Source organism: Oncorhynchus nerka, linkage group LG3, assembly GCF_034236695.1.
Source record: "Oncorhynchus nerka isolate Pitt River linkage group LG3, Oner_Uvic_2.0, whole genome shotgun sequence".
NCBI lineage: Eukaryota > Metazoa > Chordata > Actinopteri > Salmoniformes > Salmonidae > Oncorhynchus > Oncorhynchus nerka.
In genome coordinates, this window is record NC_088398.1 from 47,861,547 (window position 1) to 47,885,535 (window position 23,989).

At 42.3% G+C, this 23,989-nt stretch overlaps 2 protein-coding genes across 7 annotated transcripts in view; one reads left to right on the top strand and one right to left on the bottom strand.

The window, feature by feature from the left end:
* Nucleotides 1-22,627, bottom strand: part of LOC115109741 (interleukin-1 receptor-like 1) — a 28,133-nt gene extending 5,506 nt beyond the window's left edge. The window contains exons 1-4 of one of the 6 annotated variants that reach the window (XM_029635053.2): nt 12,616-12,821; nt 379-423; nt 204-246; nt 69-133 (exon numbers count right to left, since the gene is read on the bottom strand). In XM_029635053.2, coding sequence (XP_029490913.2) covers nt 69-105 — 37 coding nt within the window. In that variant the 5' untranslated portion in view covers nt 106-133; nt 204-246; nt 379-423; nt 12,616-12,821. Of the gene's footprint in view, nt 1-68; nt 169-203; nt 247-378; nt 424-10,584; nt 10,672-12,615; nt 12,823-22,220 lie in introns of those variants that run through there. The other 5 variants (XM_029635038.2, XM_029635046.2, XM_065013002.1 and 2 more) reach the window with 5 other exon arrangements.
* Nucleotides 14,954-18,940, top strand: LOC115109735 (GTPase IMAP family member 8-like). Its single transcript, XM_029635026.2, has 4 exons — nt 14,954-15,042; nt 15,252-15,956; nt 16,114-17,325; nt 17,437-18,940. Exons 1-4 carry the CDS (start codon nt 15,015-15,017, stop codon nt 17,757-17,759), a joined length of 2,268 nt encoding a protein of 755 aa, XP_029490886.2. The 5' UTR covers nt 14,954-15,014; the 3' UTR covers nt 17,760-18,940.
* Nucleotides 22,628-23,989: the final 1,362 nt, after the last annotated feature.

The window sequence follows — 23,989 nt, forward strand, 5'->3', positions numbered from 1 at the left end:
CAATATATTCACTATGCCTTGTAATAATGGGATGTAGAAATGTGTGAAATCTAAAGAAGATGCTATACCTGTGTAATGACCTATTGTAGTGGGGTTTAAGGACATTTCTCTCTGGGCAGAAATCCTAGTCAAACTGAGGAGCAAAAACATGAGACCACCATCCACCAACTACAAGACAAGGGGAACAAAAAAAATAATGTTACCTTATTGTAAAGTCGGACAGGAACTATCGTTCCACACAAGACCCTATAATAAAACATCAGGACCATGCTTTACTTGTTTTTACAATAAATGACATACTTATTTTCAAGAGGGAATAAAATACATATGCAGAAAACATTTTTAGGTTCAGAGTGAAGAATTACTGAAAGAGCATACCCTGAATGTGAAGGAGCACATTTTCTGCAAAACAGGAACTTGCAACTAGAAAGAACAAAAGTCACATTTCTCTTTCAATATATTGATAGGATATCCTGTTATAGATACAGCAGAAATTATGAAAATTGAAATGTTGACATAATATGGATGATTGAAATGGCCATTTAACATATCAAGCTTGAATGAAGAAACCATGACCTCTATGGAAAATATAGATGTTTAAAAAAAAAAATCATCAAATCACTTTGGTGCTATTTTCACAAGCATAAAGGGAGTTTTTTAAAAACTTAGTACAAAACTCCAAACTGTTAACACTTAATGCAGAAAGTCACATTCGAAACCTTTTTGTGCATTAATTTGGTTTGGAGACGTATTTTACCACACAACCTATTATCCAAAATATAAGTTTACTGTGAAATACCATGTAAACATTTATTTAAATCAGCAAACACTTCTCAATTTAGTCATTTTAACAACCAGTTAATCCATTAGAAAAAATGCTGTACAGTAAATTGCAGTACATTAAACTGTTTTCACATTAGGCAATACACTTGCAATACCCATCAAATATACTGAAAATCTAATTGCCATAATTTCTGTGATCAAAGGTTCATTGAATACATCTTTCACAATAATTGATGCAAAATAGAAATGTATTGTTCAGATATAATTACAGCTAGAAATGAATCTTTTCCCCAAAATCTACCAAGTTTTAGTACAGGGAATTCATAATTTATCCAGTGACCATTTAAAGAGTTTAAAACCAAGATATGGTCTCTATGCCAGGGTTCTCCCCAAATAAGAGAGCGCTGAGCCACCTTGTTGACTTGGCTGCGTCACTATGTAATGATTTCAGAGCAAATTAAACTGATATTTAGTAATGAGTATATATTTGATTGCCAATGACAATGCTGTGAATTTTGAAACAGGCTGTTTATAAATTCAGAGTGTTATCATGTTCCTCAATTAATTACGTCCATCCATGTCTGAGGACACCGGGAGATGTAGAAACCAGCCACTAGGGGCAACAGTTAGGGATGTTACCTTCAAGTAGGTTTTGCTAGGGTGTTGTGGATGGGCGTAAGCATCTGCTTCTGGTGTAAAAGGTTGCATATTTTGTTTTAAGCCTATCCCAAACCTTAACCATTGCGCTAATACCTACCCTTAATATTTTGGAGTTAATGACTAAACTTAACCTTAAACACTTCAAAATTTGACATTTGGAACAACTTTTTGTTCGTATGAGAAACATGAATGAACGTCTAATACTTGTTGCAGCATTCAGCGCATTTCAGCAGTAGGCTATCTCAACACAGAGTGCGCACAGGAAGCACAGAACACATCCCGAGTATAGCTTTGTTGAATCATAAAAACTTTGTAACAGTAGTCAAACAAAAGTCAAATGAGCAAAGTTGCTAAGCTTGCTAGATAATATCCTTCAAAGAATGACAGAACATTTTGTTACATTACAGCCTTATTATAAAAGGGATTCAATAGTTTTTTTTCACACAACACTGAAATGGCAACGCAAAAGCAGGTTTTTGGAAATGTTTGCAATTAAAATATATATATATATATATATATAAACTTAAATATGAGTTTTCTTGGGTATGACGCTACAAGCTTGGCACTGTATTTGAGTTTCTCCCATTCTTCTCTGCAAACCCTCTCAAGCTCTGTCAGGTTGGATGGGGAGTGTCACTGCACAGCTATTTACAGGTCTCTCCAGATATGTTTGATCATGTTCAAGTCCTGGCTCTGGCTGGGCCACTCAAGGACATGCAGAGACTTGTCCCGAAGCCACTCCTGTGTTTTCATGGCTGTGTGCTTACAGTCCTCCTGTTGAAAGGTGAACCTTTTGCCCGTCTGAGGTCCTGAGCGCTCTGGAGCAGGTTTTCATCAAGGATCTCCCTATCCCTTGCTCCACTCATATTTCCCTCGATCCTGACTAGTCTCCCAGTCCCTGCCACTGAGGAACAACCCCACAGCATGATACTGATGCATGATAAGAATTTGTTCTTAACTGACTTGCCTAGTTAAATAAAAATTGTATGATGTGTTAAACTTTGTATTGTACTACTTTGTGGATGTTCATCATCCATTTTGTATGATATGTTACAAATTGCAATTTGTTATAGCTGATGTTAGCTAGGTTATCTAGGTGGTTAATGTTAGCTAGCCTAGGGGTTAGAGTTAAGGTTATGGTTAGGAGTTAGATTAAAGGGTTAAGGTTAGGGTCAGCTAACATTAAGTAGTAGCAAAGAAGATATAAGTAGCAAGTAGTTGAAACGTTTCTAATGATCTAAAATGCTAAGGTTGTCCGTGATGAGATTCAAGCATGTAACCTCTGGGTTGCAAGACATTAACTAGATATGCCTGACCAACCACCCTACTTTCATTTTTGAGTTAAGTAACCGTCTCTCTTCTGTAACCATACCAAATGTAAGGTATAATACTAATTTGCATGTCCCGGATTTACATTTACTATGTTACGTCCAGGCTGCAGACTGCAGTAGTTTAGGAGTTGTGGGGCAAACGATATCCACAGTGTCCTTCCCATAATTCCAAACTACAATACCCATCAGACATTGTCGCAGTCCAACCGCTCCTTCAAATATCTATCAGTCCAGGGTTGCGTTTCGAAAATCAAAGTACACAGCCCTCGGCCCTAAGCCCTTGGGTGAATCCCCGCGGCCATATTTCTTGTCAGTCCAAATTATTAGCAGGGTAGTTTGAAACGGTAACCCCTCAGCCCTCATTTTTAATGCAGTTTGCAAGTGTACAACTATGTCCACTTCGGGGCCTGAAACACCCCATAATTAAATTTGCGATGATTGTACACCAGCTAAGAAAAGTCTTCCAAAACGTCAATATGTAGTCAACATACAAGTGTAACTAAAAACGAATGTAAATAAGTTAGAAATTGTGCTACTAATGCACAAACACGTGTCAGAAAAACGATTTTGTTTTTGTTTGGTTAGCTTCTGGAAATTGTAGAAATATTTTTTTCTTATTCACACTGTTAGTTAGCTAATTAATTTGCTAGCTATCATACAGTAGGTATATATTAATAATTATATAGTTAATATAAGTAGACATGCAATCATGATTGACGTAGCGCAAATAAAGCACCCACAAGCTACCCGTAGCTGAAAACACAAACATCGCGGGATGATCGAGTGACAAATTCAAATCCATTTAAAAATGATTCCTTCCTCCCTAGCCCTGCAACTCGTCAGGCATCCTCAGAAGTATCCACTTCATTTGATGGATGTGCAACATAGCTTCAGTGTGTAAATCAGCTAGAAAGATGTGTCAGCAATCGAGTAATTGTCTCTGGCCCCTTCCAGTTAGGGGAGTGATGAGCTCTACAGCAGTCTCACAACTCAATTGCTGGTTGAAAACTGTTTTCTGCCCCTCCTAAATGATAGCATTTGTAGATAATTGGCCCTCTTTCTGGGACTCACCCACAAGCAGGACCAAGCCTTGCCTGCTGAGGAGTGAAGGACTCCAACCTAGCTGGCGGGGTGCTCTTTTCTTATCTACCAATATTTATTTTTATTTTTATTTCACCTTTATTTAACCAGGTAAGCAAGTTGAGAACAAGTTCTCATTTACAATTGCGACCTGGCCAAGATAAAGCAAAGCAGTTCGACACATACAACGACACAGAGTTACACATGGAGTAAAACAAACATACAGTCAATAATACAGTAAAAAAAACAAGTCTATATACAGTGTGAGCAAATTAGGTGAGAAGGGAGGTAAAGGCAAAAAAGGCCATGGTGGCAAAGTAAATACAATATAGCAAGTAAAACACTGGAATGGTAGTTTTGCAATGGAAGAATGTGCAAAGTAGAAATAAAAATAATGGGGTGCAAAGGAGCAAAATAAATAAATAAATTAAATACAGTTGGGAAAGAGGTAGTTGTTTGGGCTAAATTATAGGTGGGCTATGTACAGGTGCAGTAATCTGTAAGATGCTCTGACAGTTGGTGCTTAAAGCCAGTGAGGGAGATAAGTGTTTCCAGTTTCAGAGATTTTTGTAGTTCGTTCCAGTCATTGGCAGCAGAGAACTGGAAGGAGAGGCGGCCAAAGAAAGAATTGGTTTTGGGGGTGACTAGAGATATACCTGCTGGAGCGTGTGCTACAGGTGGGAGATGCTATGGTGACCAGCGAGCTGAGATAAGGGGGGACTTTACCTAGCAGGGTCTTGTAGATGACATGGAGCCAGTGGGTTTGGCGACGAGTATGAAGCGAGGGCCAGCCAACGAGAGCGTACAGGTTGCAATGGCGGGTAGTATATGGGGCTTTGGTGACAAAACGGATTGCACTGTGATAGACTGCATCCAATTTGTTGAGTAGGGTATTGGAGGCTATTTTGTAAATGACATCGCCAAAGTCGAGGATTGGTAGGATGGTCAATTTTACAAGGGTATGTTTGGCAGCATGAGTGAAGGATGCTTTGTTGCGAAATAGGAAGCCAATTCTAGATTTAACTTTGGATTGGAGATGTTTGATATGGGTCTGGAAGGAGAGTTTACAGTCTAACCAGACACCTAAGTATTTGTAGTTGTCCACGTATTCTAAGTCAGAGCCGTCCAGAGTAGTGATGTTGGACAGGCGGGTAGGTGCAGGTAGCGATCGGTTGAAGAGCATGCATTTAGTTTTACTTGTATTTAAGAGCAATTGGAGGCCACGGAAGGAGAGTTGTATGGCATTGAAGCTTGCCTGGAGGGTTGTTAACACAGTGTCCAAAGAAGGGCCGGAAGTATACAGAATGGTGTCGTCTGCGTAGAGGTGGATCAGAGACTCACCAGCAGCAAGAGCGACCTCATTGATGTATACAGAGAAGAGAGTAGGTCAAGAATTGAACCCTGTGGCACCCCATAGAGACTGCCAGAGGTCCGGACAGCAGACCCTCCGATTTGACACACTGAACTCTATCAGAGAAGTAGTTGGTGAACCAGGCGAGGCAATCATTTGAGAAACCAAGGCTGTCGAGTCTGCCGATGAGGATGTGGTGGTTGACAGAGTCGAAAGCCTTGGCCAGATCAATGAATACGGCTGCACAGTAATGTTTCTTATCGATGGCGGTTAAGATATCGTTTAGGACCTTGAGCGTGGCTGAGGTGCACCCATGACCAGCTCTGAAACCAGATTGCATAGCAGAGAAGGTATGGTGAGATTCGAAATGGTCGGTAATCTGTTTGTTGACTTGGCTTTCGAAGACCTTAGAAAGGCATGGTAGGATAGATATAGGTCTGTAGCAGTTTGGGTCAAGAGTGTCCCCCCTTTGAAGAGGGGGATGACCGCAGCTGCTTTCCAATCTTTGGGAATCTCAGACGACACGAAAGAGAGGTTGAACAGGCTAGTAATAGGGGTGGCAACAATTTCGGCAGATAATTTTAGAAAGAAAGGGTCCAGATTGTCTAGCCCGGCTGATTTGTAGGGGTCCAGATTTTTCAGCTCTTTCAGAACTTCAGCTGAATGGATTTGGGAGAAGGAGAAATGGGGAAGGCTTGGGCGAGTTGCTGTTGGGGGTGCAGTGCTGTTGACCGGGGTAGGAGTTGCCAGGTGGAAAGCATGGCCAGCCGTAGAAAAATGCTTATTGAAATTCTCAATTATGGTGGATTTATCAGTGGTGACAGTGTTTCCTATCTTCAGTTCAGTGGGCAGCTGGGAGGAGGTGTTCTTATTCTCCATGGACTTTACAGTGTCCCAGAACTTTTTAGAGTTAGTGTTGCAGGAAGCAAATTTCTGCTTGAAAAAGCTAGCCTTGGCTTTTCTAACTGCCTGTGTATAACGGTTTCTAGCTTCCCTGAACAGCTGCATATCACGGGGGCTGTTCGATGCTAATGCAGAACGCCATAGGATGTTTTTGTGTTGGTTAAGGGCAGTCAGGTCTGGGGAGAACCAAGGGCTATATCTGTTCCTGGTTCTAATTTTCTTGAATGGGGCATAAAAAATATCCAGGCATCCTCTACTGACGGGATGAGATCAATATCCTTCCAGGACACCCCGGCCAGGTCGATTAGAAAGGCCTGCTCGCTGAAGTGTTTCAGGGAGCGTTTTACAGTGATGAGTGGAGGTCGTTTGACCGCTGACCCATTACGGATGCAGGCAATGAGGCAGTGATCGCTGAGATCTTGGTTGAAGAAAGCAGAGGTGTATTTAGAGGGGAAGTTGGTTAGGATGATATCTATGAGGGTGCCCGTGTTTAAGGCTTTGGGGGGGTACCTGGTAGGTTCATTGATAATTTGTGTGAGATTGAGGGCATCAAGTTTAGATTGTAGGATGGCTGGGGTGTTAAGCATGTTCCAGTTTAGGTCGCCTAGCAGCACGAGCTCTGAAGATAGATGGGGGGCAATCAGTTCACATATGGTGTCCAGAGCACAGCTGGGGGCAGAGGGTGGTCTATAGCAGGCGGCAACGGTGAGAGACTTGTTTTTAGAGAGGTGGATTTTTAAAAGTAGAAGTTCAAATTGTTTGGGTACAGACCTGGATAGTAGGACAGAACTCTGCAGGCTATCTTTGCAGTAGATTGCAACACTGCCCCCTTTGGCAGTTCTATCTTGTCTGAAAATGTTGTAGTTTGGAATTAAAATTTCTGAATTTTTGGTGGTCTTCCTAAGCCAGGATTCAGACACAGCTAGAACATCCGGGTTGGCAGAGTGTGCTAAAGCAGTGAAAAGAACAAACTTAGGGAGGAGGCTTCTAATGTTAACATGCATGAAATCAAGGCTATTACGGTTACAGAAGTCATCAAAAGAGAGCGCCTGGGGAATAGGAGTGGAGCTAGGCACTGCAGGGCCTGGATTCACCTCTACATCGCCAGAGGAACATAGGAGGAGAAGAATAAGGGTACGGCTAAAAGCAATAAGAATTGGTCGTCTAGAACGTCTGGAACAGAGAGTAAAAGGAGGTTTCTGGGGGCGATAAAATAGCATCAAGGTATAATGTACAGACAAAGATATGGTAGGATGTGAATACTGTGGAGGTAAACCTAGGTATTGAGTGATGAAGAGAGAGATATTGTCTCTAGAAACATCATTGAAACCAGGAGATGTCATTGCATGTGTGGGTGGTGGAACTAATAAGTTGGATAAGGTATAGTGAGCAGGACTAGAGGCTCTACAGTGAAATAAGCCAATAAACACTAACCAGAACAGCAATGGACAAGACATATTGACATTAAGGAGAGGCATCCTTAGTCGAGTGATCAAAAGGGTCCAGGGAGTGGAGAGGTTGGTTTGGGGGTCACGGCGATTTAGACAGCTAGCCAGGACATCGGTAGCAAGCTAGCATAGGATGGAGGTCTGTTGTTAGCCACCTCTTGCGTTCCGTCAGTAGATTAGTGGAGTTCCGTGTTGTAGAGGGGATTAGTCCAAATCACACAACAACAAAAAAATAAAAACAATAGATATAGTTATAGAGGCCCAAGAAGAAACATAATAATAATAAAAAATAAATAAATTGTCCGATTGTCTATTCTGAGAGCAGCCGGTAAGACAGCTAATGGTTAGCAGGCCGCAGATGGGCGTTCAGGTAACGTCGCGACGGAGGAGCCAGCCGGATCTCCTTCGGGTAGATAACGTCGGCAGTCCAGTTGTGAAGGCCCGGTGGGGCTCCGCGTAGGCAGTAAAACGGGTCCGGATAGGTGACTGCAGCCCAGGAGTGATTGACGGAGCTCAGGAGTGATTGACGGAGCTGGCTAGCTCCGGAGTAATTGATGTTTGCTCCGGAATCGACGAAAGCAGATAGACACACGGATAGCAGCCAGCTAGCTGTGAGATCCGGGAGTGAATGTCCAAGAGAGCAGTTGAAATCCAGGGACATGGAGAGAAAAATCGGTCCGGTATGTTCCGTTCCGAGCCGCGCTGCGCCGTACAAAACTGGCGATAGATTTTCGAGTTAAAGGATAGCTGATGACCACAAACCGTGGTTAGCTGAATACTAACGAGTTGCCAGTAAAGAAGCTAACTAGCTTCTGATTAGCTTCTGGCTAGCTCCTGGCTAGCTTCTTGGAGTTTCTGGCTAGCTTCTGGCTAGCTTCTTGGAGGATTGCAGATTTGAGGTAAATAATACGTATTTATACATATCAATTGGTGAGGCAGGTTGCAGGAGAGTGTATTGAAGATGAGTTGATGGAAAATAAAAATAAAATGTATGTGAAAAAAGTTGTAAATATATAGATATACACGACACGACAAGACGAGGACAAAAGACGTCTGAACTGCTATGCAATCTCGGGCAACTAACATAGACAGGGCTATAACTCCTCTAGCTCCACAATGAAATAGGGTGCAGGCCAGGCAGCAGGCTGTTAGCCAGCCTGTCAGCTTAGTAGAGTCTGCCACTAGCAGTCCGTGGTCAGCTCAACTATCCCCATTGAGACCGTGTCTGTGCCTCGACCTGGGTTGGGCAAAACTAAACATGGCGGTGTTCGCCTTAGCAATCTCACTAGGATAAAGACCTCCTCCATTCCTGTCATTACTGAAAGAGATAGTGATACCTCACATCTCAAAATAGGGCTACTTAAAGTTAGATCCCTTAGTTCAAAGGCAATTATAGTCAATGAACTAATCACTGATCATAATCTTGATGTGATTGGCTTGACTGAAACATGGCTCAAGCCTGATGAATTTACTGTGTTAAATGAGGCCTCACCTCCTGGTTACACCAGTGACCATATCCCCCATGCATCCCGCAAAGGCGGAGGTGTTGCTAACATTTATGATAGCAAATTTCAATTTACAAAAAAAAGACATTTCAGTCTTTTGAGCTTCTAGTCATGAAATCTATGCAGCCTACTCAATCACTTTTTATAGCTACTGTTTACAGGCCTCCTGGGCCATATACAGCGTTCATCATGGAGTTCCCTGAATTCCTATCGGACCTTGTAGTCATAGCAGATAATATTCTAATTTTTGGAATATTCACATGGAAAAGTCCACAGACCCACTCCAAAAGGCTTTCGGAGCCATCATCGACTCAGTGGGTTGTGTCCAACATGTCTCTGGACCTACTCACTGTCACAGTCATACTCTGGACCTAGTTGTCACATGGAATAAATGTTGTGGATCTTAATGTTTTTCCTCATAATCCTGGACTATCGGACCACCATTTTATTATGTTTGCAATTGCAACAAATAATCTGCTCAGACCCCAACCAAGGTGCATAAAAAAAATAATTTAAAAGTAAATTCACAGACAACACAAAGATTCCTTGATGCCCTTCCAGACTCCCTCTACCTACCCAAGGACGTCAGAGGACAAAAATCAGTTAACCACCTAACTGAGGAACTCAATTTAACCTTGCGCAATACCATAGATGCAGTTGCACCCCTAAAAAATAAAAACATTTCTTATAAGAAACTAGCTCCCTGGTATACAGAAAATACCAGAGCTCTGAAGCAAGCTTCCAGAAAATTGGAACGGAAATGGTGCCACACCAAACTGGAAGTCTTCCGACAAGCTTGGAAAAACAGTACCATGCAGTATCGAAGAGCCCTTACTGCTGCTCAATCATCCTATTTTTCCAACTTAAATTAGGAAAATAAGAACAATTCGAAAAAATATATATACTGTCGTAAAGCTAACTAAAAAGAAGCATTCCCCAAGTGAGGATGGCTTCCACTTCAGCAGTAATAAATTCATGAACTTCTTTGAGGAAAAGATCATGATTATTAGAAAGCAAATTATTAAATTAAAATTTAAATCTAGGTATTCCTTCAAAGCTCAGTTGTCCTGAGTCTGCACAACTCTGCCAGGACCGAGGATCAAGAGAGACACTCAAGTGTTTTAGTACTATTTCTCTTGACACAATGATGAAAATAATCATGGCCACTAAACCTTCAAGCTGCATACCTGACCCTATTCCAACTACTGAAAGAGCTGCTTCCTGTGCTTGGCCCTCCTATGTTGAACATAATAAAACGGCTCTCTATCCACCGGATGTGTACCAAACTCACTAAAAGTGGCAGTAATAAAGCCTCTCTTGAAAAAGCTAAACCTTGACCCAGAAAATATTTTAAAAAATATTGGCCAATATTGAATATTCCATTCCTCTCAATCTTTTTTTAAAAGGCTGTTGCACAGCAACTCACTGCCTTTCTGAAGACAAACAATGTATACGAAATGCTTCAGTCTGGTTTTAGACCCTTTCATAGCACTGAGACTGCACTTGTGAAGGTGGTAAATTACCTTTTAATGGCATCAGACCGAGGCTCTTCATCTGTCCTCGTGCTCCTAGACCTTAGTGCTGCTTTTGATACCATCGATCACCACATTCTTTGGAGAGATTGGAAACCCAAATTGGTCTACGCGGACAAGTTCTGGCCTGGTTTAGATCTTATCTGTCGGAAAGATATCCGTTTGTCTCTGTGAATGGTTTGTCCTCTGACAAATCAACTGTAAATTTCAGTGTTCCTCAAGGTTCCGTTTTAGGACCACTATTGTTTTCACTATATATTTTACCTCTTGGGGATGTCATTCGAAAACGTAATGTTAACTTTCACTGCTATGCAGAATACACACAATTGGTACATTTCAATGAAACATGGTGAAGCCCCAAAATTGCCCTCGCTAGAAGCCTGTGTTTCAGACATAAGGAAGTGGATGGCTGCAAACGTTCTACTTTTAAACTCGGACAAAACAGAGATGCTTGTTCTAGGTCCCAAGAAACAAAGAGATCTTCTGTTGAATCTGACAATTAATCTTAATGGTTGTACAGTCGTCTCAAATAAAACTGTGAAGGACCTCGGCGTTACTCTGGACCCTGATCTCTCTTTTGACGAACATATCAAGACTGTTTCAAGGACAGCTTTTTTCCATCTACGTAACATTGCAAAAGTCAGAAACTTTGTCCAAAAATGATGCAGAAAAATTAATCCGTGGTTTTGTTACTTCTAGGTTAGACTACTGCAATGCTCTACTTTCTGGCTACCCGGATAAAGCGCAAAATAAACTTCAGTTTGTGCTAAATACGGCTGCTAGAATCCTGACTAAAACCAACAAAAAAAAGTTAGTTTTACTGCTAACCTACAAAGCATTACATGGGCTTTCTCCTACCCATCTCTCTGATTTGATCCTGCCGTACATACCTACACGTACGCTACGGTCACAAGACGCAGGCCTCCTAATTGTCCCTAGAATTTCTAAACAAACAGATGGAGGCAGGGCTTTCTCCTATAGAGATCCATTTTTATGGAATGGTCTGCCTACCCATGTGAGAGACGCAAACTCGGTCTCAACCTTTAAGTCTTTACTGAAGACTCATCTCTTCAGTGGGTCATATGATTGAGTGTAGTCTGGCCCAGGAGTGTGAAGGTGAACGGAAAGGCTCTGGAGCAACGAACCGCCCTTGCTGTCTCTGTCTGGCCGGTTCCCCTCTTTCCACTGGGATTCTCTGCCTCTAACCCTATTACAGGGGCTGAGTCACTGGCTTACTGGTGCTCTTTCATGCCGTCCGTAGGAGGGGTGCGTCACTTGAGTGGGTTGAGTCACTGATGTGATCTTCCTGTCTGGGTTGGCGCCCCGCGCTTGTGTTGTGCCGTGGCAGAGATCTTTGTGGATCAGATATCAGCTGATGTACGAAGGGCTATATAAATAAATTTGATTTGATGGCAGAGGGGTTAACGTGTATTTTAAGTGTTTGGAATGTTGCCCAGCTGTATGTATATATTTCCAGGACAAATACAGAGAAGTTAATGTTATTTGACATTTTCTAACACTGGAAAGTTTTTATTGGAAAAATCCAACTCCAACTCCGTAGCGGTGCATGGGTAAAATGTGTTGTGATAATTGCGTTGTTTGTTCTATAACCTGTTAATTCATATGCCTTGCGACCGTGACAAAACCCAAATAAATTCAACCACACCTTTGTTTTTATCACAAAACCAGATAGCAACTTCTGTCCAGTGAAGTCCACAATGCATATTGCATGTACAGTAACAAACCGTTGCATTGAAAAGTAAGTTTCCGACATTTTCGGACCACTAAACAACTATTGACTTAGAACCACAGAGTTACCGCAAGTTACAAAGAAAACATGAGCTGCCTCCACTAATTCCATCACCATTTCAACTTTAACATTTAAACATAATCAAATCACCTCTGCTTGGTCTAATACAGTGACAACTAAAATCTACACAATAATTTAGTCCAGTCAACGTAAGCTAAATATAATGTGGCGGTCTGATTTCTGTGTGCATGTAGAAAAACATGTTGACTCACCATACTTGTAGAAAAAAAACGTTTTGTCATTAGCGTTTATCATTTTGTCATACAGTACACACGCTTTACATTTTTGTTGTCCTAGGCTACCTGGCTAAAATGCTTGTTCGCTAGCCTAACCAAATATGTTTATAACTAAACCAAGATAGACCACATCTTGTCCTTTCAAAAAAGAACAAACGAGACAAGCAAGCGCTAGCACACGTGCCTATTTCCGTTAGGGAACGCCTACTCTGAAGTGCGCGTGTGCAATTACCCAATTCGCTTTAACACTCCTTCTGAACGACCCACATTTTTTACAACTTTGGCAAAGGGTAATGTCTACAAAACTTAGTCCACTATGTTTGTAACATATTCTAGTTCTGGGAACATAACATTTAATTTAGATCAAATGTTTAATCGATGAGAAAATTTGCAGAACGTCTGCCAAAATCCATCTCTTTTCCATCTTCTACCACTGCCAGCCACTGCGCTCCCCCTCACTACCATATGTGGTAGTGACTGGAAACGGCAAGCGGATGCTTCACATTTATACATCCGGTGAAATATCTCATTGTTTTGTGGCATAACTTAAATTCGTGGGCAATGTTATCTAGTTAACATTAGCCTTCTACATCTAACTACATATAACTTAGATCATCTCAGGCCAGGCACAACAATGTATGAATTAATGGTTGGATCAGATTTGCCGTTATAATCATTGGCCAGTACGGAGAATTAAGTAAAACCACAAGTCCAAATCCCTATCTCCAGTCGTGTCTAATATAGGACAGGGACAATTTTAGCTAGCTGGCTAGCGAGCCACTGGCGGACAGCAACACAATGAGTTGCAACAATTCAAGTTTTTCTGTCAATGACATGGAGTAAGTTTTGTAGACTTTACCCTTTAGTTATGATTATTTAATTTATCTTAAAATATATATATATATATATATATATATATATATATATATATATATAATCTAGGGCCTCCCAAGTGGCGCTGTATCACAGTGCTTGTGGCGTCACTGCAGACCACTGCAACCAGCTGTGACCGGGAGTCTCAATGGACTGCACAATTGGCCCAGTGTCGTCCGGGTTAGGGGCGGGTTTGGCCAAGGGGGCCGCATGACTCGACCTTCGCCTCTCCCAAGCCCGTTGGAAATCACAACATTGGGGGTAAAATACCCCCCCCCCCCAAAAAAAAAATATATTCAGTATATTCTCCCGCTTTGACATGACATATTAGTTTTTGTAGATTGTTTATTAAAAAAAATGCAATTCAATTTTGTTCACACATTGTAACACAATAAAATGTGAAGAAATCCAGGTCTGAAGACTTTGGCAAGGCAGGTATTAGTCACACGCTTCACACAGCCATATCACATTGAAACACCCATGTGTTTCAAATACCCATGGTTTATATGCAAGTCCTACCATAGACTTGGACCATGTGTGTTCCAAACTCTGAGGAGCTGTATATAATAGAAATGTACAATTTACATAATGTAAATTATGAATATGTTGTATTGACTGAAATGTTAATTGTATTTAGCAGAACCTTTGCTCACATGCTTTGGCAATAACAGACCGTTTGAATGACAATCTGAGAGTCAACTATCAAATCTTACGCTGACACTATGATGTCTAAATGGTGTTTTCACTAAGGAGATGGGAAAACACAAATAATAATAGATCTCTTGCACAAGCAGGTTGAAGGGAGTGGGTCTCTTCAGTACAGTCTTCAACTGTATCGGAAGAAAATACTGTACACTGGATTGCAAACTCAGCCCTTTATTATTTAAGCTTAAAAGCCATCAGTGACTCCAGGAAGTCTTGCAATACTATCTCTAGGAGAGAGCTTGTTAAGTATTTTTCGAGAATGACAGTAATTAATCAGGATTTCTTAACTGTAGCCACGGCCCTATTACTTTTTGCATGGTTTGCAATCAGTTAATGCTCACTAAGGGATTATTGTACAGCCTGGCAGTGGAACAGCTGTTACATTCACTCTGAATTTGAATCTGAATAATAAAATCTTTTTGAGGAAGCGGATAAATACTTTTTTAAGGCACACCATTCTAAACGTTACTTGATGTTAGATTAGCATTTTCGTATGGATAATTTTCTGACATTTGGTGTTCAATGACATGACAGAAATCATTAGATCCACGACTGACTACCTATATAACTGTGTCTGTCAGTCAATGTAATTTGCTTCATGAAGATGTGTTATCTTTACTGAACTGAAATGTCATTTCTCAGCAATGTGGGTGGAGTTACATTACAGTCAGGAGAAACTGGACTTTGACTGTTGACCAGCATGTCAAAACGAAAGATAATGGAAAGGATATTAGGGTTCAATGAGTATACTTCAGGGAAGTCCAACAAAGGGAGAAAGAGAGAGAGAGAGGTACTAAATGGCTTCCAGAGCAAAGAGACAGAATGGTCAGTTACTGAGTTATATCTACCTTTTCAGTGCATTGCTTATAGTTTTCTCACATTTTATTTACAGTATACAGGCCTCGTCATCAATAGTCATATGTTATGTTGATTCTAGCTAAAATGTTGGTCATATATTGGAAATTTGTTAATACTGTAATGCCTAAATTAAATTATGTTATATTTTATAAAACATGTACTCTTCTCTCTAATAGGGGACCAGCGTACTCTCCCTGAGCTGAGAATCATCCTCCTGGGGAGGGATTGGCTGGAGAAGAGTCAAACAGGAAACACTATCCTGGACAGGAAGCTGTTTGACACCAGGAGGGACGTGGAGATGTGTGTGAGGAGACAGAGTCTAGTGGATGGCCGGCAGGTCACTGTGGTCAACACATCAGACAGATGTATCCAGTACTCTGTGCAGGACCCTCTCCTTGTTCACCGTAACATAGAAGACAGCATATCCATGTGTCAACCAGGTCCCCATGCCTTCCTCATGGTCATCCCTTTGAACTCACGCAAAGGCAGGGAATGGACAGTAGAGGGCCCCCTCAAGCTTCTCAACCACATACTCTGGAGACACATGATGGTAGTGTTTACCCAATGTGAGAAACTCAGGGGAATGTCACTAGAGGAACACATAGTGAGACATGGGTTTCTCCAGGAGATGGTGGAGAAGTGTGGGCATAGGTACCATGCTTTAAACACTAGGGCCAACACATGGGGCAATGATGTCACTCAGGTCCCAGAGCTGCTGAGGAAGATAGATGAAATGGTGACAGGTGGTCCTGCTTATGTTGTCATGAATGAGAGGTTTTCAATGGCAATTGAAGTTAAGAGGATGGCAGAGGAGAAGAGGGCGAGTTTGAGACGGATGAAGGTTCAGAGACAGAGGGAAACACTCAGATCTCTGCTCAGGGGTGAGGATCGGACGAATTCAAAATATATACTGTATATATATATATTTTTCTACCAAATGATTTCCCCAAAACTTTACCCTTACATTTGAATTGGTTTGGTACCATATCTGAAATCATGCAAATAGATTGTAATCTAAAATAAATATCTCCCATTTAGGTAAGTCCCACCAACTATCTGAAGCTGAACAGAGAATCATGATAGTGGGACCTCGATTGGTTGGGAAGAGCTCATCTGGAAATAGCATCCTGGGTAAGAAAACCTTTGAGGCTGGACACACGACTTCACACAGTGTGAAAAGACAGGGTGACATCACCGTAAGACAAGTCACAGTGGTGGACACACCCGGGTGGCATGGGCGATACTGCACTGAGGACACTCCTGAAGTAGTAAGAATTGAGATTACCCAAGGTGCATCTCTTTGTGCTCCCGAGCCGCACGCTGTCCTCGTGGTCGTACGCTGTGACGAAACATTCACAGGGACAGACAGGTCAAGAGCAGAAGAAAAACTAAATCTGATTGGTCGGTCAGTCTGGAGTCAAGCTATAGTGTTGTTCACCTGGGGAGACAAGCTTGGCGACACAGCCATCGAACTTCACATCGAGAGATGGCCTGCCCTTCAGTGGCTTGTCGATAAATGTAGCAACAGGTACCATGTCTTTGATAACACAAGCCCGGCTGGAGGCCCTCAGGTCACAGAACTTCTGGAGAAAATTGAGGAGACAGTGATGGGAAACGATGGTGAACACTGGCTCAAAATGTACTGGGAGCTCAGGGAGAGCAAAAAGAAGTTGACAAAAAGCTCTGAGGAGATTGGGGGAAGACTAGAGGAGGAAGAGAGGGAGAATGACAAGCTTAAAAGGATGATTGAAGAGGAAGAGAGGAAAGTAGAGGAAATAGATAAGCGATATGAGGAGAAAGATGGAATGTTGAAAGAGATGGAGCAGAGAAACACAATGAGAGAAAAGGAGATAGAAGACAGACATTTGGAGTACGAAAGAGAGAAGGAATCCCTCAAACAAATGTGTGTGGAGAAAGACAGAGCATTGGATCAGATGGAGAGGAAGCATGAAAGAGAAAGTAAAGAACTGAGAGACAAGATAGAAAACCTGGAAAAGAGAAAGTCTGAAAGAGAAGAGGAGTTGAATGCCATGATTGTTGAGATACAGAAGGAGTTACAAGAGAATAAACAAAGGTATGAAATGAAAGAGGTGGAAATATCAATGCTAGAGAGAGATGTAGCGGAGCTTAAGCAGCAGAATAAAGTGAGAGAAGACATGATCAACCACGTGAAGATTAAGGAGGATCGAATACAACTGCACAGAGTGGAATCTACAGCACCCGCGGACATGGTGGACAACTCTTGTCTAAGTGAGTGCGTTAACTGCCTCTATATCAGATCTCATTTAGCTATAAATGTAGTTAAAGTAAAATATGGTTGTTGTTCATGCTAAATCATAATGCATGCGCTCTCTTTTACAGAGACTCAACATAGACATTTGAGAAAGACACAGATGTTGTCACGGAAGGATGGTAAGAGGCAGAGGGACACAGCAGGACGAGAGCAGAGAGTTGGAGATGAACAGAGAGAAGCACCATGGTTGAAGATTGGGGCAGCAGTACTGGGGGCAGTGGTTGGGGCCATGGCTGGCTCTGTGAGGGCACCACTAAGTGCAGCCACAGGGACTACTATAGGGGCTGCAGCAGGGGTTCTGCTGGGGAGTTTACTGATACAAGAGGAAGAGGCCAGAGATAAGAAAGTGGTGTCTGATTCCCCTGAATGCCCCTATTTAATAAAAAAATAAAATCAGGATTGGTGGGTCCCCAGCGGGACATTTGAGCTAACGTAGGCTAATGCAATTAGCATGAGGTTGTAAGTAACAAGAACATTTCCCAGGACATAGACATATCTGATATTGGCAAAAAGCTTAAATTCTTGTTCATCTAACTGCACTGTCCAATATACAGTAGCTATTACAGTGAAAGAATACCACACTATTGTTTGAGGAGAGTGCACAGTTTTGAACATGAAAAGTTATTAATAAGCAAATAAGGCATATCTGAGCAGTCTTGATACAACATTTTGAACAGAAATGCAATGGTTCATTGGATCAGTCTAAAACTTTGCGCATACACTGCTGCCATCTAGTGGACAAAATCTAATTTGAACCTGGGCTGGAATAATACATCATGGCCTTTCTCTTGCATTTCAAAGATGATGGTAAAAAAAAAAATTAAACAGTTGGTTTCTTCTTTGTATTGTCTTTTACCAGATCTAATGTGTTATATTCTCCTACATCCCTTTAACATTTCCACAAATGTAAAAATCCTACCTTTCAAATTTTACCAAGAATATGCTTCAGGGCCTGAGCTACAGGCAGTTAGATTTGTGTATGTCATTTTAGGCAAAAATTGAACAAAAGGTGGTCGATCCTTAAGTTAACCATTGAAACAAGCATTTCGCTACACTTGCATTAACACCTGCTGACCATGTGTATGTGACCAGATTTGATTTGAACAGTTGACCCAGCACACTGTAGAATCTGTTTGAGAAGCAGAATTTAGTTCTGTAAAGAGTTTTAGGGAGACCGGTAAAAGGTAAAAGGAGCAACTAACGTCTTTGAATGAGGTGATAGTTTGCCCAAATTACATATGGTTTCCTAATTACCTTGCGTGACGGTCCAGAACTTTTCATAGAACGTGGCGCTAAGGTTATCTTTCATCAATTGCCCACGTTTTTTTTAATGATTTTGTTTACCTGATTTGTCGTATACTTTTATGTCTTTTGTATTTATACTGCTGCAATCAAATTACTCTATATTGAGACAGTAAAGAATTCCTGTATCTGAACTTGGTATCTGAGTATTGTTCTCACAGAGGCTTCGGATGCATAGCAATATGTCTGTATTGACCATTATAATGTATAATCATCTATAGAGGATTGTAATGGATGGGGTAGGAATAAAGATGATCATTTCAGTTTCAACTGACTATGTTTTGCGATTGGATATGAAATTAATGGTTGATTAATATTTACTACTGGGTCTCACTATGACAATTTAACAATCCCACTCCCATTGCAGCGACAGATACACTTCAATGTATTCAGAAAGACAAACATTATGCTGACTCGGACACCAGTAATTTCGGCTTACTTGAAAATGTTGACATCTCCCACCCCCTGGGGGCTTTGGAGCATTGTACCATTTAGACCAGTTAGTTCAGTGCTGATGCTCGCAAAATTAGTCTTCGTAAAGAGTGAGAGTGCACAGGACTCGCATCTAACCAATGAGCCTGTGACTGGCTAGAGGGGGTCGTAATCAACCATATCCAGCTACATAGGCCTGGCCTCCAGCTATTTGTCCACCCCCAGAATCCCTCGCTCAGAACTAGTCAGATCGAGATTGTGTAACGAGATCCACGTTTCAGTGCAGGAGGAGTGGATGGAGGGAAAGAGGGAAGAAGGGAAGGAGCAAGGTAGACGGGAGGAGAAAAAAAGTGAGCGGAGAAATAGAATACCGCCAGAGGTCAACTATGACGAAAGGTCACGATGATTAAATATTTATATCAGCAACATCAACACAGGCGCAACAACATCGCTGTAATTGAAAACAGAATACGTGAGCAGTTCTGGGAAAACTCAACCCCTCCCAAGGATCGGATTTGCTGACCAAACCTTTGTTTAGAGAAAAGCAGGCTGTTGACCAGGGACCACTTTTTCTGCTTTAACTCCTCCTAACCTGTCTGGTGAATAATAATAGCTTGGACCTTAAATAAAGGTTCAATCCTTTTCTTTTTTTAATTAACCAGGTTGAATCCTTGCCTAAACTTCATCGATTTGGTCTTTCTGCATCACTGCAGTCATTCTTTTGACCAGCTAATGTCATAATTTGGACAAGTCAGGTCACTCCAAGTCATAATTCATCTTTCCAAAATCCAGCTGTTAGACAAATATCAAATATTGCAATGACATGAGATCAAGTTAATTCAATGGTAAATGTCTGTTGAATAATCTCCAGTGAAATCGATGTTGCAGTGTTCCATCAGTATATTTGTTGCGGAGTGCGTCTGAAACAACTTTTCTTTTCCCATTCAACCATGTTTTCATTTTTTTTTTAAATGCTTATTTAGCTTTTTTTTCTACGAGTTAACTGACAGTGTGCATGTAAATGGTTTTCAGTGTGTGTGTTTTTTCTCTGAGTCGCATCTCCTCACAGGCCCGTGATGGAACACAGCTGAGGGTGATTGACCTGCTTATTTCCCTCATGCAGAATGTGAAGAGGCGCCATCCACGATTGGAGTGGCCAATACGCTCATTTTGGGGATTTGTGCGCTATTACAGATGGTTCATTACTGCCTTTGCTAACATCGCAGCCCCTATCAAAACTTTACTGACTGGGACCAGGCAGCTGGGAAAGAAGAACCACCCGGTTGAGTGGACTGACACCTATCAGAGGGCCTTTGAGGAGCTCAAGTGAATGCTGGTGAGTGCCCCTATTCTAGCATTTGCTGACTTCTCCTTACCATTCAAACTGTAGGCAGATGCTAGTCTGGGAGGCCTACAGTAGGTGCTGTCCTTTCTCAGACACCAGGGCACAGAGCATATCATCCTGTGCAAGCTGAACCCTATCTCACATTGAGCGCAATGACAAGAACTATAGTTCTTTCAAATTGGAACTATTGGGCCTAACACAGCCTGTTTCTGACAAATTCACAACTGCAGCCACTGTCTATCACGAAAAGCAAGACCAGAGGTAAGAGCCGCTTTGGTTTCTACTGTCACCTCTCATCCTCTAGAGGTTCTTGCTATTAATTACCTGTCATTAGGGTGACCAGGAGACACGCACCCATATAATCTGGTCATGGTGGATGTGTTCTCTCAGGTTTACATGGGTGGTGCCCATCAGAAATCAGACTGCTAGTTTCACTGTTAAGGCATTATGGCAGCATGTAATACAGCCCCTCGGATGTCCTGAGCACATTCACTCAGACCGGGGAGCTATGTAATATGCATAAGGAGCAGCTTTTGAGTCAGCCATTGTTGCCAAACTGAGTAAGATATATGGAGCCACACCCTACTGGCCACAAGGTAATGAGCCAGTAGAAACATTTAACCACACGCTATTGTCCCTTTCAAGTTCACTAGAGGAGGAAGAACATACCCACTGGGTGTACAAACTCCCTGAGCTGACACATGCTTACAACAACAGTGTTAATCAAATCAAATCAAATTGTATTTGTCACATGCGCCAAATACAACGGGTGTAGAGCTTACAGTGAAATGCTTACAAAATGACTCCACTAGTCTGTCTCCTTTCTATGTGATGTTTGGCAGGCATGCCTGTCTCCCAGTGGACATGGTAATGGGAGACAACCTTACCGACCAGGGGGAACACAAGAAGCTACAGCGGGCCTATGAAACTGTAGCAAAACAAGCAGAACAAAGACAAGACAGAGACTAATACTGACGCGACAGATGAGCCAAGGTATTGCCTCTACTCCCAGGAGAGAGAGAGAGAGAGACACTGAGAAACTTTAGTTGGAGGGCTCAGGGTATGTTGGCCCCAAGATGGAGACCAGAACACTTTATAATAGTTGCCCCCTTATTCCCAGATGACCCTGTGTACAGAATTAGGCCTGAAGGACAGGAAGGACCAGAACGGACAACTCACAGGAATCATTTGAGAACATGCCCTTACCCTGTTGTGCCGTGGGTGCTGGCGCCACAGAAGACGCCAGCACCCACGGAACCTCCAGGGGAGGTGCCTGAAAGGGTGCAGGAACCCAGGTCTCAACCGGAGCCTCCAGGAGAGATGCCTGAAAGGGTGCCAGCACCCAGGTCTCAACATGACCCTCCAGGAGAGATGCATGAAAAGGTGGATCAAACAAACCCTACTCAATAGGGCCGAGGAGAGTCGAGGACAGAGGACCAAGAAAGAAGGTCCACGAGGACCAATCTAAGGGTGATGCCTGCCCGATATTGCAGGTCAGTAAGGTTGGTCAGCACAACAACCCATCGCGGAGTGCAACTGAAACTCTTTTTCTTTTCCCATTCAAGTGTGAACCATGTTTTCATAACAAACACATGATTATTTGACTTTTTTCCCTTTGAGTTGATTGCCAGGGTGCGCGCAAATTGATTGTGTGTGTCTCCCCCAGGTCCGAAATGAAACACAGCTATGGCTGATTCACCCGCTTATTGCCCTTGTGCAGAATGTGCAGCGGCGCCGGCCACGATGGGAGTGTCCTCTTTGCAATAGACTCACCTGGCTGTCATTGGTTGGTAGTCCGGCAGTATTTCTGGTACTAGGTTCTCGATGTAGAGAACGGAGGAACTCGGCGCTCATTCATGGGGTAGTGCCTTGATGGACAATTGATTTGAATCCTTTTTAAACCTTTTAATCTCTGGAGGAGCTTGCTTGTTTTACACAATGTTTTGGATGTCAATGAGAGCAGTAGGTTATATCGCAACTGGACAGGTGCTGTGATAAGAGGGGAGTGAAATCACAAGCGAGTAGGCTACATTCATGTTCACCCCAAATGACTCTGTGCCTTGCAAGATTGTCCTTTGGATGTTCTCACGGTCTTTCTGGTGCCTCAACTTCTGTCTCCCTGTCTAAGCAGGCTCAGTGGTGGCAGAGAAATTGACCTGCTAGTGTGGACGTGTAGATCCTATTGGACACTGTGGACAATATAAGGATTGCGCAATAAGAACATTCTCCCCAACCCGAAGTGGACACTTAAAGCACCAGGTTCCGGTTTCAGAAGATCCTGATTTTGGAGCGACTCTTAAAGGGCCAGTGGCTCATTTCAGAAAATACTATTTCCCACTTCCCTAAACCACCCTCACCTGAAGATCAAGAAACTGTCAACTGGTGAATTGGAGAGATCGAATCTGTGTGCCTTTCATCCTCTTTTACATTGGTCTTAATCTTCTACAGAGGTTCTAGCCCTCTTTTAAACACTAGGTGGCGTAGTACGGCTACAGACTACACTGTGACGTATGCTCCAGCTACGTAGGACCCCGTTTTTTCCGGCTGGATATCAAATGCCAATAAACATCCCACAATGACACTCTTCAGCCGTTGTGAGTGGAAACAGAACAGAACAGGATGTATTTGGGTGATGATTCACTCGTCCCTGGCCCTGTCTGCAGGACAGCCAGCTAATTGGGCGGTCATTATCTCAATATATCTGCCTTCCCTTTAGCCAGCCGAGCCTGACAAAGATCATATCTCTAAATGGAGCATTATATCCATAACAATGTCCCTTGGGCACACTTGGTCATGTTGGTTGCTTTTTTGCCTTGTTATTTCGAAATAGGATGAGATGGGTCATGTCTAAATGTTTCTTATTTTATAGGTCGAGAGCGGAAAGACCCCTCTCCCCCCAGCTAGTCATCATCCGATTCAAAGTGACGTCCACTCCGCCTCTCGTTGACATATGCCTAAAAGAACCGAAACATATACCCTTTCAATTGAAAAATAAGACAAATTGAGGACGTTTTTCTCTTGGCCATATGTCAGAAAGCCACAGGATGCATGGATTATAATCACTGCACCCCTCTGCTCTTATTATGGGCCTTTTCCTTGTCACTTTCCCTCGCGTTATCTGTAGGCTCTGCACTATACAGTTGCAATGGCACAGTGGTGATGTCAGCATTTTGCTTTGGGTAACACCATCCAATACTATTAAACATTTTTCGAAGAGTTCCTTAAGTTTGCTGTTTGTTGAGTAGCTTAATAAGCCTAAGAGAAAGTGAGAGTGAGAGATTCAAATTGTATGTGGTGAAAGTGACAGAGGTGGCTTCCGCCCCTAAATGTATATTGTAATGTACACATTGTTCATTTTGTATAGACAAGCTGTTCCTTGTGAATTATGAAACGTTAGGGCATAAGTCCTATGTGATCTCTGTTGCTCAGTCACTAACCTGGGGGAAGGAGTATGATGGAGACACAGCCCGCTGAAGCGTAACCATGGTGTAAGGACCATCACAATATTGTGACTGTTCCTCTTCCCCTCCTCTCCCTCTTCC